General features: G+C 37.0%; 1 protein-coding gene across 3 annotated transcripts in view; it reads left to right on the forward strand.

Annotated features, from left to right (window-relative positions):
- Positions 1-11,547, forward strand: part of ZNF292 (zinc finger protein 292) — an 86,872-nt gene extending 75,325 nt beyond the window's left edge. For all 3 annotated transcript variants that reach the window (XM_019929391.3, XM_073789403.1, XM_073789404.1), the window contains one exon: positions 1,978-11,547. In XM_019929391.3, the coding sequence (XP_019784950.1) occupies positions 1,978-9,123 (7,146 nt within the window). In that variant the 3' untranslated portion in view covers positions 9,124-11,547. The remainder of the gene's footprint in view (positions 1-1,977) is intronic.
- The last annotated feature ends 1,629 nt before the right edge of the window (positions 11,548-13,176 follow it).

A 13,176-nucleotide genomic window follows, 5' to 3' on the forward strand; every position in this document is an offset into this window, starting at 1 on the left:
GGAACTACAGTTCACATTGCCTGGAGTGTAGGCTGTTTGGATAGGGAAAAGATAAAACATGAGGCTAGACCAGATGAGGCATAGGTCAGACTGTGAGGGTCCTTTTGTATTCATTCCATGCTAAGAAGTTTATATTTAATTCTGAAAGACATGGGTAATAACCATTTAAGAATTTTAAAGCAGGGTAAGCCATGATGCTGTGGGTGGATAGGGAAGGGCTGAATGGGATGTTCATGGGGAAGGAATATCAGCATGTAAGCCTTGGGTAGCTTTGGGTCAAGGATACTGGGCAGCCAGAGGAAAGGAATAGAAAAGGGAGACACCAAAGATAGAACCTTGCATTTTTCAGAAGATTGCCTGCTGTGTGCCAGTGCTAGAGAGGGGGATGAGTCTCTATTCCTTCTCTGAATGGATCTCACTTAGGTTTCTGCTCCTGTGACTCATAAATTCAAGCTGGTGCTATCAGTACTTTTATTAACTGATATTATTAAGTAGGTTTTTATGGGCTAATTACTTGTTTAATCACATTGTACTTATGGGAAATTGTGTATTCAAACTCAACTCTTAAAAAAAACAGTTGTTACATAACCAGTTTATGATCTGAATATTACCTATAAACTTAATTTTCAAACAGACACACACAAAGATGAAAACTCAGAATAAAAATTTTGACATAGTTTGTTTTGTTAGCCTTGTTTCTTAAGGTTTCAAATGTATTTATAACATTAAGATGGCCAGTTAGCATCTCAGCCTCTTTCACTCACTTTCCTTTTGGCCCACAAATCTAAGCTTCTGTTTTAGTAAAATATTTTATTTCCTTCTTAACCTGTAAAAATACAGATCCTCTCAGCTTTCTTGGACCTTTTTTGACTTTCTTGCCCTTTGATCTTATGTCACACATATTTCATTCCCATGAATGTGACCACATCTTGTGACTGGCTTATTTTTCATATATTTGTTCTCTTTTAGCCTTGTAAAACCCATTTTTATCTCTTCATTACATGTATCTTTCACATGAGTCTTACCTTTATTACTGCTATATTATAATAATAGTTCAAGATGCTAATTCAAAAGGAAAAAAGTTTATTGTGTCTCCTGCTACTCCTAATTCTTAAGATGGTCCAGGAACTTCCCTGGTGGTCCAGTGGTTAAGACTTCGCCTTCCAGTGCAGGGGGTGTGGGTTCGATCCCTGGTCAGGGAGCTAAGATCCCACATGCCTCACAGCCAAAAAACCAAAACACAAAACAGAAGAAATATTGTAACAAATTCAATAAAGACTTTAAAAATGGTCCACATCAAAAATAATCTTTAAAAAAAAAAAAAAGATGGTCCAGCCATGAGGTAGCTGATTTGGCATTCAAATTTATGATAGAACTAGAATTCCCAATATTAAGGAACAGATAACTTTATTCTCTTAAATGTGAAAATCTCCTTTCATTACTAACGAGTTAGGAATTATGGGGACATTCTCAGTTTTGTAATTGGACTAAGGGTTTTGTTTCAGAAGGATTGTAAATATAAACTTAGGAAATGAAATTTGTGATAAAGTTAATGACATTTATTGATCACTTAATGTGTGCCAGACATAATACTAAACTATACCAACTACTTTAGATACACAATATCTATTAATGCTCACAGCAGTTTCATGAAGTTTGTGTTGTTTTCATCTCTCTTTTATATTGTGATATGAAAGGTCAGAGAAGTTAAATAATGTCCAAGTTTGCCTAGCCGTTAGATGATTTTATACTCATGTCTTAGCTCCCAACGTTTATGCTTTTTCTGCTATTCTCTACAGCTCATTACACACATAGACACACACACACACACAGCTACAATGCTTTGGAAGGGGGTATCTGCATATATTGGCTATTGCAAAATTTGAGAAAAGCAAACATCAGTTTTAAAATTACTAAATTCACAAATCTGTTGATGAGTGTAAATTAAGATAACATTTCTTACTTGCTTTTTCACAGACTGAAGGGGCTGGACTTGCCACTTGTATAGAACTATGTGTAAAAGCTCTTCGCCTGGAATCTACAGAAAATACTGAAGTGAAAATATCTATTTGCAAGACCATTTCATGCTTGTTGCCTGATGATCTGGAAGTTAAACGTGCTTGTCAACTGAGTGAATTTCTTATTGAGCCTACGGTAGATGCATATTATGCTGTGGAAATGTTGTATAACCAACCAGACCAGAAATATGATGAAGAGAATCTTCCAATACCAAATTCTCTACGCTGTGAGCTCTTACTTGTATTGAAAACTCAGTGGCCCTTTGATCCAGAATTCTGGGATTGGAAAACCTTAAAACGACAATGTCTTGCATTAATGGGAGAAGAAGCATCCATTGTGTCTTCAATAGATGAACTAAATGACAGTGAGGTTTATGAGAAAGTAGCAGACTATCAGGAAGAGAGTAAAGAAACTTCCATGAATGGTGGAATTGGTGCTAATTCTGGCCTTCTTAGAGACATTTGTGATGAAAAGCAGAAAAAGAGAGAGATAAAACAATTAAGAGAGAGGGGATTTATATCTGCTAGGTTCAGGAACTGGCAAGCCTACATGCAGTATTGTGTGCTATGTGACAAAGAATTCCTTGGTCATCGAATAGTACGACATGCTCAAAAACATTACAAAGATGGGATTTACAGTTGCCCCATATGTGCAAAGAACTTTAATTCTAAAGAAACTTTTGTCCCTCATGTCACATTGCATGTTAAACAATCTAGTAAAGAGAGACTAGCAGCTATGAAACCATTAAGGAGGTTGGGAAGGCCTCCTAAGATCACAACTACCAACGAGAATCAGAAGACTAATGCTGTGGCCAAGCAGGAACAGCGGCCTATCAAGAAGAATAGTCTCTACTCAACAGACTTCATAGTGTTTAATGATAATGATGGTTCAGATGATGAAACTGATGACAAAGACAAATCTTATGAGCCAGAGGTGATCCCAGTCCAGAAACCAGTACCTGTTAATGAATTCAATTGCCCTGTAACTTTTTGTAAAAAGGGCTTTAAGTACTTTAAAAATTTAATTGCTCATGTAAAGGGACATAAGGATAATGAAGATGCCAAGCGCTTTCTTGAAATGCAAAGCAAAAAAGTTATTTGCCAGTACTGTAGACGGCATTTTGTAAGTGTTACTCATCTCAATGATCACTTACAAATGCACTGTGGCAGTAAACCATATATCTGTATACAAATGAAATGTAAGGCCGGTTTTAATAGTTACGCAGAGCTCTTAACCCACCGAAAGGAACATCAAGTCTTTAGAGCAAAGTGCATGTTTCCTAAATGTGGCAGAATTTTTTCAGAAGCTTATTTACTATATGATCATGAAGCACAACATTATAATACCTATACTTGTAAGTTCACAGGTTGTGGTAAAGTTTATCGTTCTCAGAGTGAACTAGAAAAGCATCTGGATGATCACAGTACTCCTGAAAAAGTGCTGCCTCCTGAAGACCAACTTAATTCTTCTGGAGATTCTGTTCAGCCTTCCAGAGTGAATCAGAACGCAGAAGGGAACACTAAGAAAGAAGGATCTGTGCTTCCTTCAGAAAATAACATGGAAAACACCTTCCCAGCAGATAGAAGTGGTGCTTGGGATAAAAGCAAGGCAGAATCACCTGTGACCAAACAAGACCAGATTTCTGCTTCAGAGCTCAAGCAAGCTGATGGACCATTGCCAAATGGTTTGGAAAACCCTGCCCCTGTTCCTCTGCTTCAGGCCAGTGAGGTAGCTGTGTCCATTAAGGTATCCCTCAATCAGGGGATCGAGGATAACTTTGGAAAGCAAGAAAACTCAGCTGTGCAAGGCACTGGTGAATCACTGGTCACAAACTTACATACACCAGTTGAAGATCCTTGTAATGATTTGTGTCATACAGGTTTCCAAGAGAGAAAAGAACAGGCTTGTTTTAATGAAGCCCAGATTACTCAGAATTCTTTAGTAGATTCGGAAGCCGTCAAAATAGATGACCTTACTCCACAAAACTTAGAAAGACAAGTGAACAACCTGATGACCTTTTCTGTGCAAAATCAGGCAGGATTTCAAAACAATTTACCAACTGCCAAGTTTGAATGTGGAGGTAATGTTAAAACATCGTCCAATCTTTATAATTTACCTCTGAAGACATTAGAAAGTATCACATTTGTTCCACCACAGCCCAACCTCAGTAATTCTTTAGGAACTCCATCAGTGCCTCCAAAAGCACCAGTTCAGAAATTCAGTTGCCAGGTTGAGGGATGTACTCGAACCTATAACTCTTCACAGAGTATTGGGAAACACATGAAGACAGCACACCCCGACCAGTATGCAGCATTCAAAATGCAACGCAAAAGCAAAAGGGGTCAGAAAGCTAACAACTTAAATACACCAAATAATGGAAAGTTTGTTTATTTTTTGCCATCACAGGTGAGCAGCTCTAATAATGCATTTTTTACACCACAGACCAAAGCCAATGGGAATCCTACTTGTTCTAATCAGTTGCAGCATGTCTCACCTTCCATTTTCCCAGCTCATTTAGCAAATGTGTCAGCTCCACTCTTGCCCTCAGTGGAAAGTGTCATAAATCCAAATATACCTTCTCAGGATAAAAATGAACAAGGTGGTGGTATGTTATGTTCCCAAATGGAAAATTTATCTAGTACTACCTTGCCAGCACAAATGGAAGATCTAACCAAAACAGTTCTGCCTTTGAATATCGACAGTGGCTCAGATCCTTTCCTTCCGTTACCTGCAGAAAGTAGTTCAATGTCTCTCTTCCCTTCACCAGCAGATAGTGGGACTAATTCTGTTTTTTCCCAGCTGGAAAATAATACAAATCATTTTTCCTCACAGATCGAAGGGAACACTAATTCCTCTTTTCTAAAGGGAGGTAATGGTGAGAATGCAATTTTTCCTTCACAAGTCAATGTTGGAAATGACTTCAGTGGCACCAGTGCCCAACAGTCTGCACTGGAAAAAGTGAAAAAAGACCGTGGGCAGGGCCCAAATGGGAAGGAAAGAAAACCCAAGCACAACAAAAGGGCTAAGTGGCCGGCAATTATCAGAGACGGGAAATTTATCTGCAGCAGGTGTTACAGGGCTTTCACTAACCCCAGATCTCTGGGTGGACATTTGTCTAAGCGATCTTACTGTAAACCACTGGATGGGGCAGAAATTGCTCAAGAACTTCTGCAGAGTAACGGGCAGCCTTCTCTTCTTGCCAGTATGATTCTCTCCACAAATGCAGTAAACTCGCAGCAGCCGCAGCAGCCTACCTTCAGTCCAGGGGCATGTTTTAAAGATCCATCATTCCTGCAACTTCTTGCTGCTGAAAATCGCTCCTCAGCATTTTTACCAAATACATTTCCTCGGAGTGGTGTGACTAACTTTAATACAAGTGTTAGTCAAGAGGGAAGCGAAATTATTAAACAGGCTTTGGAAACTGCCGGCATTCCCAGTACATTTGAGGGTGCCGATGTGCTCTCTCATGTTCCCCCAGGTTGTGTCTCAGACCCAGCACCAGTAAATGCAACAGTGATGCCAAATCCACCTGTGCCACCCCTGCTGCAGACTGTATGCCATGCAAACCCCCTGCTGACAGACCAGACTAGGACACCAAACTCCAAAACTTCCTCCATTGAGGAATGCAACAGTTTGCCTGTTTTTCCAGCAAATGACTTACTACTGAAGACTGTTGAAAATGGTCTGTGCTCTAGTTCATTCCCTAATTCTAGTGGGCCATCACAAAATTTTATCAGTAACAGTTCACGAGTTTCCGTTATAAGTGGTCCTCAGAACACAAGGTCTAGTCATTTAAATAAAAAGGGAAACAGTGCTTCTAAGAGAAGAAAGAAAGTTGCTCCTCCACTAATTGCCCCTAATGCTCCCCAAAACTTGGTAACAAGTGACCTAACGGCAATGGGACTTATAGCAAAGAGGATTGAGATACCAACTACTAACCTTCATTCAACTGTAATTCCTAATTGTGAACCTCAGGGTTTGGTGGAAAATCTAACACAGAAATTAAATAATGTTGACAATCAGTTGTTTATAACTGATGTGAAAGAAAACTTTAAAACCAGTCTTGAGTCCCATACAGTGTTAGCTCCCTTAACATTAAAAACTGAAAATGGTGATTCCCAAATGATGGCTTTGAATTCATGCACACCTTCAATAAATTCTGATTTGCAGATTTCTGAAGACAATGTTATACAAAACTTTGAAAAGACTCTTGAAATTATTAAAAGTGCTATGAATTCTCAAATACTTGAGGTAAAAAGTGGATCTCAGGGTATTGGTGAAACATCGCAGAATGCTCAAATAAATTATAACATTCAGCTTCCTTCAGTAAACACTGTACAAAATAACAAATTATCCGATTCTTCTCAGTTTTCTTCCTTCATAGGTGTCATGCCGACAAAAAGTAACATTCCTCAGCCTGAAATATTACATAAGGAGGATCAAGTACAGGAGATTTTAGAAGGCTTACAGAAATTAAAATTAGAAAACGACCTGTCCTCTCCAGCACCCCAGTGTGTACTGATAAATACGTCAGTGACACTGACTCCCACTCCTGTTAAACCAATTCCAAATGTCACACTTGTTCAGCCAGTTTCTGAAATGATAAGCAACATTCAGTTTAATGACAGAGTTAATAAACCCTTTGTGTGTCAAAACCAAGGCTGTAATTACAGTGCTATGACAAAAGATGCACTGTTTAAGCACTATGGTAAAATTCATCAGTACACTCCAGAGATGATTCTTGAAATTAAGAAGAATCAGTTGAAATTTGCTCCATTTAAATGTGTAGTACCTACATGTACAAAGACATTTACGAGAAATTCGAATCTCCGGGCACACTGTCAGTTGGTACATCATTTTACAACAGAAGAAATGGTAAAGTTAAAAATAAAAAGGCCTTATGGAAGAAAATCTCAGAGTGAAAATTCGTCAGCCCCACGAATTACACAAGTAAAAAGACAGCTAGCTATGACAGAGGAAAATAAAAGGGAATTCCAGCCTGCTTTAGAATTGGGTACAATGAAGGAAAATACCCTCAGTAATATAGCAGTGATCCCAGAAAAACAACTTCTAGAAAAAAAAAGTCCTGATAAAACAGAAAGTTCTTCACAAGTGATGACCGTTACTTCAGAACAATGTAATACAAATTCTCTCACAAATGTACAAACCAAAGGACGGAAAGTTAGGAGACATAAAAAAGAAAAGGAGGAGAGAAAACGCAAGAAGCCAGTTTCTCAATCTCTTGAGTTTCCCACAAGATACAGTCCCTACAGACCTTATCGATGTGTTCATCAGGGTTGCTTTGCTGCCTTTACAATACAGCAAAACTTAATTCTGCATTACCAGGCTGTACACAAATCAGATCTACCTGCATTTTCTGCAGAGGTTGAAGAGGAAAGCGAAGCTGGTAAAGACAGTGAAGAAATTGAAACTAAACAGACTGTGAAAGAATTTCGATGTCAGGTGAGTGACTGCTCTCGAATTTTCCAAGCAATTACTGGCCTAATACAACACTACATGAAACTTCACGAGATGTCTCCTGAGGAAATTGAAAGTATGACTGCTTCGGTGGATGTTGGGAAATTTCCATGTGATCAGTCAGAGTGTAAATCTTCATTTACCACATATTTGAACTATGTTGTTCATCTTGAGGCAGATCATGGAATTGGGGCAAGGGGAAGTAAAACTGAGGAAGATGGCATATACAAGTGTGACTGTGAAGGCTGTGACCGAATATATGCGACCCGGTCCAATCTCCTCCGACACATTTTTAATAAGCATAATGACAAACATAAAGCTCATCTGATTCGGCCAAGAAGATTAACACCTGGTCAGGAAAACATATCAAGCAAGGCAAACCAAGATAAGACAAAGTCTAAACACCGGGGGACAAAATACAGATCTGGAAGGGAAGGAACCAAAATGCCTAAGACCAAACGAAAGAAAAAAAATAATTTGGAAAACAAGACTGCAAAGATTGTGCAGATTGAAGAAAATAAGCCTTATTCTCTGAAACGTGGGAAGCATGTATATTCTATAAAGGCTAGAAATGATGCCTTATCTGAGTGTACGAGCAGATTTGTCACCCAGTATCCATGTATGATAAAGGGGTGTACGTCAGTCGTTACAAGCGAAAGCAATATAATTAGACATTATAAATGCCATAAATTATCTAAGGCATTTACATCACAACACCGCAATCTCCTCATTGTCTTCAAACGGTGTTGCAACTCACAATTAAAGGAAACTTCTGAGCAAGAAGTTGAAAAGAGTGATGTGAAAGATTCTGACACGGGTATATCAGAGAGCAGTGATAACTCAAGAACAACTGTAGTTCCACAGAAGGAAGTTGAAAAAAATGAAAAAGATGAAGTGGATGAGCTAACAGAATTATTTATTACCAAATTAATAAATGAAGACAACACAAGTGTGGAGACCCAAGCTCAGACCTCTTCAAATGTTAGTAAAGACTTTCAGGAAGATAACCCCTGCCAGTCAGAAAAACAAAAAGCAAGTAATTTGAAGAGAGTTAATAAAGAAAAAAATGTCTCCCAAAATAAAAAGAGGAAAGTTGAAAAAGCCGAACCAGCACCGGCAGTTGAGTTCAGTAGTATGCACAAGGAAGAAGAAACCGCTGTTGCAATACAAACCACTGAGGAGCATCCTGCCTCTTTTGACTGGAGCTCATTTAAACCAATGGGATTCGAAGTATCATTTCTGAAGTTTCTTGAGGAGTCTGCAGTGAAGCAGAAGAAAAATACTGACAAAGACCATCCAAATAGTGGGAATAAAAAAGGATCCCATTCAAATGCAAGAAAAAATGTTGACAAGACTGCTGTGACTAGTGGAAATCATATATGTTCTTGTAAAGAAAGTGAAACCTTTGTACAGTTTGCCAATCCATCACAGCTTCAGTGCAGTGATAATGTAAAAATTGTTTTAGACAAGACTCTTAAAAATTGCACTGAGCTTGTCTTAAAGCAACTTCAGGAAATGAAACCTACCGTCAGTCTGAAAAAACTTGAAGTGCATTCAAATGATCCAGATGTGTCTGTTATGAAAGAAATCAGTATGGGCAAAGCCACGGGGAGAGGGCAGAACTGATAACTCATGTGCTATTAATACATTATTTACAGTTTTATTTTAAATAGGAAGCCATCAAGCATGCTAGAATTGTGTAACCTTTTTCTTTTTCTTTTGTTGTTGCTGACATGAATTAACCTGGCCAAAAGAGAAAAAAAAGAAAAGGAAAAAAAATGAACATGACATTTGTCATGTAAAACTTTTTTTTATCCCTATGGGACTTGAGTAACAGAATCAATATTTCAGTTACTGTAAATAGTCGAGCTAAACCTCAAATTTCTATCAGCCAGTTGCCCTTTCCATGAACTAAACTGAATTATCTGTGTGATTGATATGTTTCACCGGGTCACTGCTCATGTGTAACAGTACTCTGTAGATACCTTTTTTGTATATATTTATTATTGTAAATCATTTGCTGCCACCAGCAGTGTGTAAGTCTAAACTATTAAATGACACATTTATATTTGGAATTTTAATTTTTAACTAAGTGATCAAGTTTTTAAAACTGTTCTTTTATTGTTTTAAATTAAGAATTTTTTTAACTAAAACTAGAAACTCTGCCATAGTTCATTGATTTTTACATAAAACATTTATTTACAAGACTATCTCAAAAAATTACTTTTCACAAAGTAGGCACGTTATATCAACACCTTGCTCTGCTTTGTAAATTTACCCTCCAGGATTTTTTGGGTGGTACTCATGTGAAATTAAAGCAGATTCTTTAGCAATTTCCTATAGCTGCAGTTTTCTTTTCAGTGCTTCTAATTGGATATAGTTACTATGATTCCATGAAATATAATGGAAATGTGAATCAAGAATTTACTACATCAAAGATTTTAAACATTTGGTATTTAAAAAAAAAATCCTTTGTGAATGTGATAGAAACTAGTAGTGTGGAGCAGTGTAAATATTTGAGGTGGTGATTTGTGAAGTAGCCCAGTATTGCCTTAAATAAAATCACATTTCATTTCTTGTTTTATACATGTGATCTTATAAAGGTTTTGGGGTTTTATTTGTTCGTTTTTTTTCCCCCATTTTCTGAGATTTATAGATTGGTGTATAGCTTTAAACTGTATAAACTTTTGTGGAAAGATTTTTTTAAACATTTTTATAAATCTAAAAATTGGTATCATCAAAGTGAGCCCATCTTGTGTTTATAAAATGCAAGAGTCCTTAAACATTTATAATTACATAGATGAAACACTTTCTATAAGGAAGTTGGATGTTTTGATTTTACTGTTTATAGATGTTAGATTGTACAGATTTGTCTGTATTTTCCCACCATATCTAATGATACTTTTTTCATTAGGTTGGTCTTCCAGAGCAGTATTAGTTGTTACAATTGATTATTTTGGTTATTCAGTATATAGTTAGCTCTTATAGATTAGCTTTATTCACCATATTTATACTGTGGATTTACGGCCAGAGATAGAGGTTATTTCAGGAGAGTTTATTACCTTCCTTTGAATTCCAATTAAAATCAGTACTGGAAACAAAAGAAAACATCCTTTCAAATTTACTTTTGTTTCTGTTTGCCATAAATAGTAGCATTGATTTTTGACTTTGTTATAAACCAGTTGCGTTCACAATATTATTAGCCTGAGATATTGATGATATTGTGATATGAAATTGTGTATATTCCCTGTGCAACATCAGACTTGCAGGAAAAATGAAGCACTTAACATTAACTGAAATTGCTGGTACTCTGAATAAATAAGCATGGTCAAGGAGTGAATTATTTTCTTTTGGAAAATATTTTTTTAAGTTTTATTATTAAAGTATTATAGTTTTATTTTTAGGGCCGAATGGGTTATATTGAATAGTTGGTTTCACCTCCTTAAGGTTTATTACCAATATGCATAAAACTTGACACATTAAAATCCCTATCCTTTGGTAAGCCCACTGTTATTTATTAAAATAAAAGTTGTTCTTATGGGTGATTAATACATGTTTTTTTCTAAATTAATAATAACTTTGAGTCATTTTAATATTAAATTTTTGTTAACAACTGAATGTTTCCGTACAGTTTTCTTAGAAGTTGACCTAGATCTTAAAAGGTAGGCATTTGGCAAACTGCCCTGTATAGTACAGCAGTAAGTAGGTTTATTTCTGATGAATGTAGTGATGAGCCTGTTAAGGGAAAATGCCAGTGTACTGGGGCTTTTCTTTTGCTCATTAGCTTAAGAAAATTAACCACTAGAACTTCTGTAATTGTTCTCCTACATGTTGGGGGTGGGGTGGGGCGGGCAGTTTGCCAACATTGAGTTAATTTTTTTTATATTCCAGGTACTGTATGCTAAAAGTAATTATGGAATAGTGGGCTTTTTAGCATGGAACAGAAAAATCAAATTATGGTATAAAATAATGAATTTATAGAACAACAGCATGTTGGTAAAATTTGATACAGAATGTAATGCCTAAGTATTAAAAAAGTATCAAAAAGTATATATTTTTCATGGTATAATTTTCCTCAATCTCTTGTCTTTGAGATATTTTCTTCCTACAGTGTAAAGTTGCTTAAGTTTTCATTTGAAAAATGGATTTTTTTTCCCTCTTCTAAATTCAGAGAATTTGAATCTTACAGATCAGAACATGTTATTCAGAATACAAGTGAAATGTAACAGTTTGAGAAATTTTCAGCAATGTTAAATTCAGCATAATTAATTATTTTAAATGGCTGGACAGAGTTTTACAAAGGCAAATTTTGATCATCAGGTAAGCAAACAGTTGCTATAGTTATTAAGATAAAAGTACATGAAAGCTAGAGACATCGAGAGAATGCTCTGTTTTTCAGGGAAAAAGAGGTAGGTGGTTATGAGTGTTTCTAGAAAGATGGGTCTTGAAAGATCAGTGAGTGGTCGGCGGCTGCTCAGAGGGGAAAGGGGAATTCTAGGCAGGAGATAAGAAGCGGCATAGTGCGTTTGCAGTATTGCAGGTGGTCTGTGTGGAAAGATAGGGGGTTGGAGAAGCTGAAGCTGAGGAGGCTGATGGGCCAGGTCGTGAAGGTTCTTGTTTGCCACATTTAGTCTTTATCGTGTTTTGTTTTTCAAGTGGTTACTGAATGCATTTCAGTTGAACCGTTTGATCAGGTACCGATTTTAGAAAGATAATTGGCACTGTATAGAGGATAGGTTGGATAAGTTGGAGGTTAAGAGCAGGGAGACTTGAAGTAGTCCGTGAAAAAATTGATGGGCGCCAGAAAAAAGAATGTTACTGGAGTTGAGAAAGAGAGTAATGAATGTGAGAGGTGTCAAGAAGTGGAGCGGTAAGGCAGCCTTTTTCAAAATGTTTAGTGTAGCGTGCTAGCAGTGGGTGGGAAGGTGATGGCAGTGATGAAAGCCGTTTTCTAAACTGCGTGCTGTAGCTCCCCTTAACGAATCCAGTGTACATCAGCATATTGAAGACTGAGAGGTTCTGCTATACAGAAAAGATGTTAACTGTTAAAGTGGGAATTTTTCAGACTTAAATGACCGTGAACATTAAAAAAAATTTTTTTAATGTTAATATTTAGGTATATCCCACTAAGTTAGTGATTTAAGGAACATGTTTTGGGAAACAGCCATCTAAGATGTCATTCATTCAGCCAGGGCTCGTAATCAGCAGGTGTGCACCAGTGCACCTGTACCAGCTGTTTACACGTGGTGATTATTCTGATTGGTCAGTTTATCCATTCCAATTGGATTGATTACCCTGCTGTATTGGTTGTTAATGTTTCATCACCCTACATCCAAATAACATTTATTGAACATTAAGTACACTTTGATTAAAATCCAGTCTCTTTACTCAAAGTCCCTGCCAACCTCTCCAGACATTCTTATGCTACTTCCCTTTTCCAGATGCTTCCATCTCCTGGAGCACATACTAAGCTTCCCCCAAACCACCACCAGTTCAAGGGCTTTACACATATTTACTCCTGTGTCTGGAATGCTTATTCCTCTATTTGTATAGTAAAGCTTAAATGTCACCTCATCAGAGAGCCACCCGGATCACTCTGTAATGAAGTGTCACATGTTCATTCTCCATACCAGTGTTTTTAATTTTTATATTTGTCACTTACTATCTATGCCGCCCAAC

The sequence above is a fragment of the Tursiops truncatus genome, chromosome 12 (genome assembly GCF_011762595.2).
Source record: "Tursiops truncatus isolate mTurTru1 chromosome 12, mTurTru1.mat.Y, whole genome shotgun sequence".
Taxonomy (NCBI): Eukaryota; Metazoa; Chordata; class Mammalia; order Artiodactyla; family Delphinidae; genus Tursiops; species Tursiops truncatus.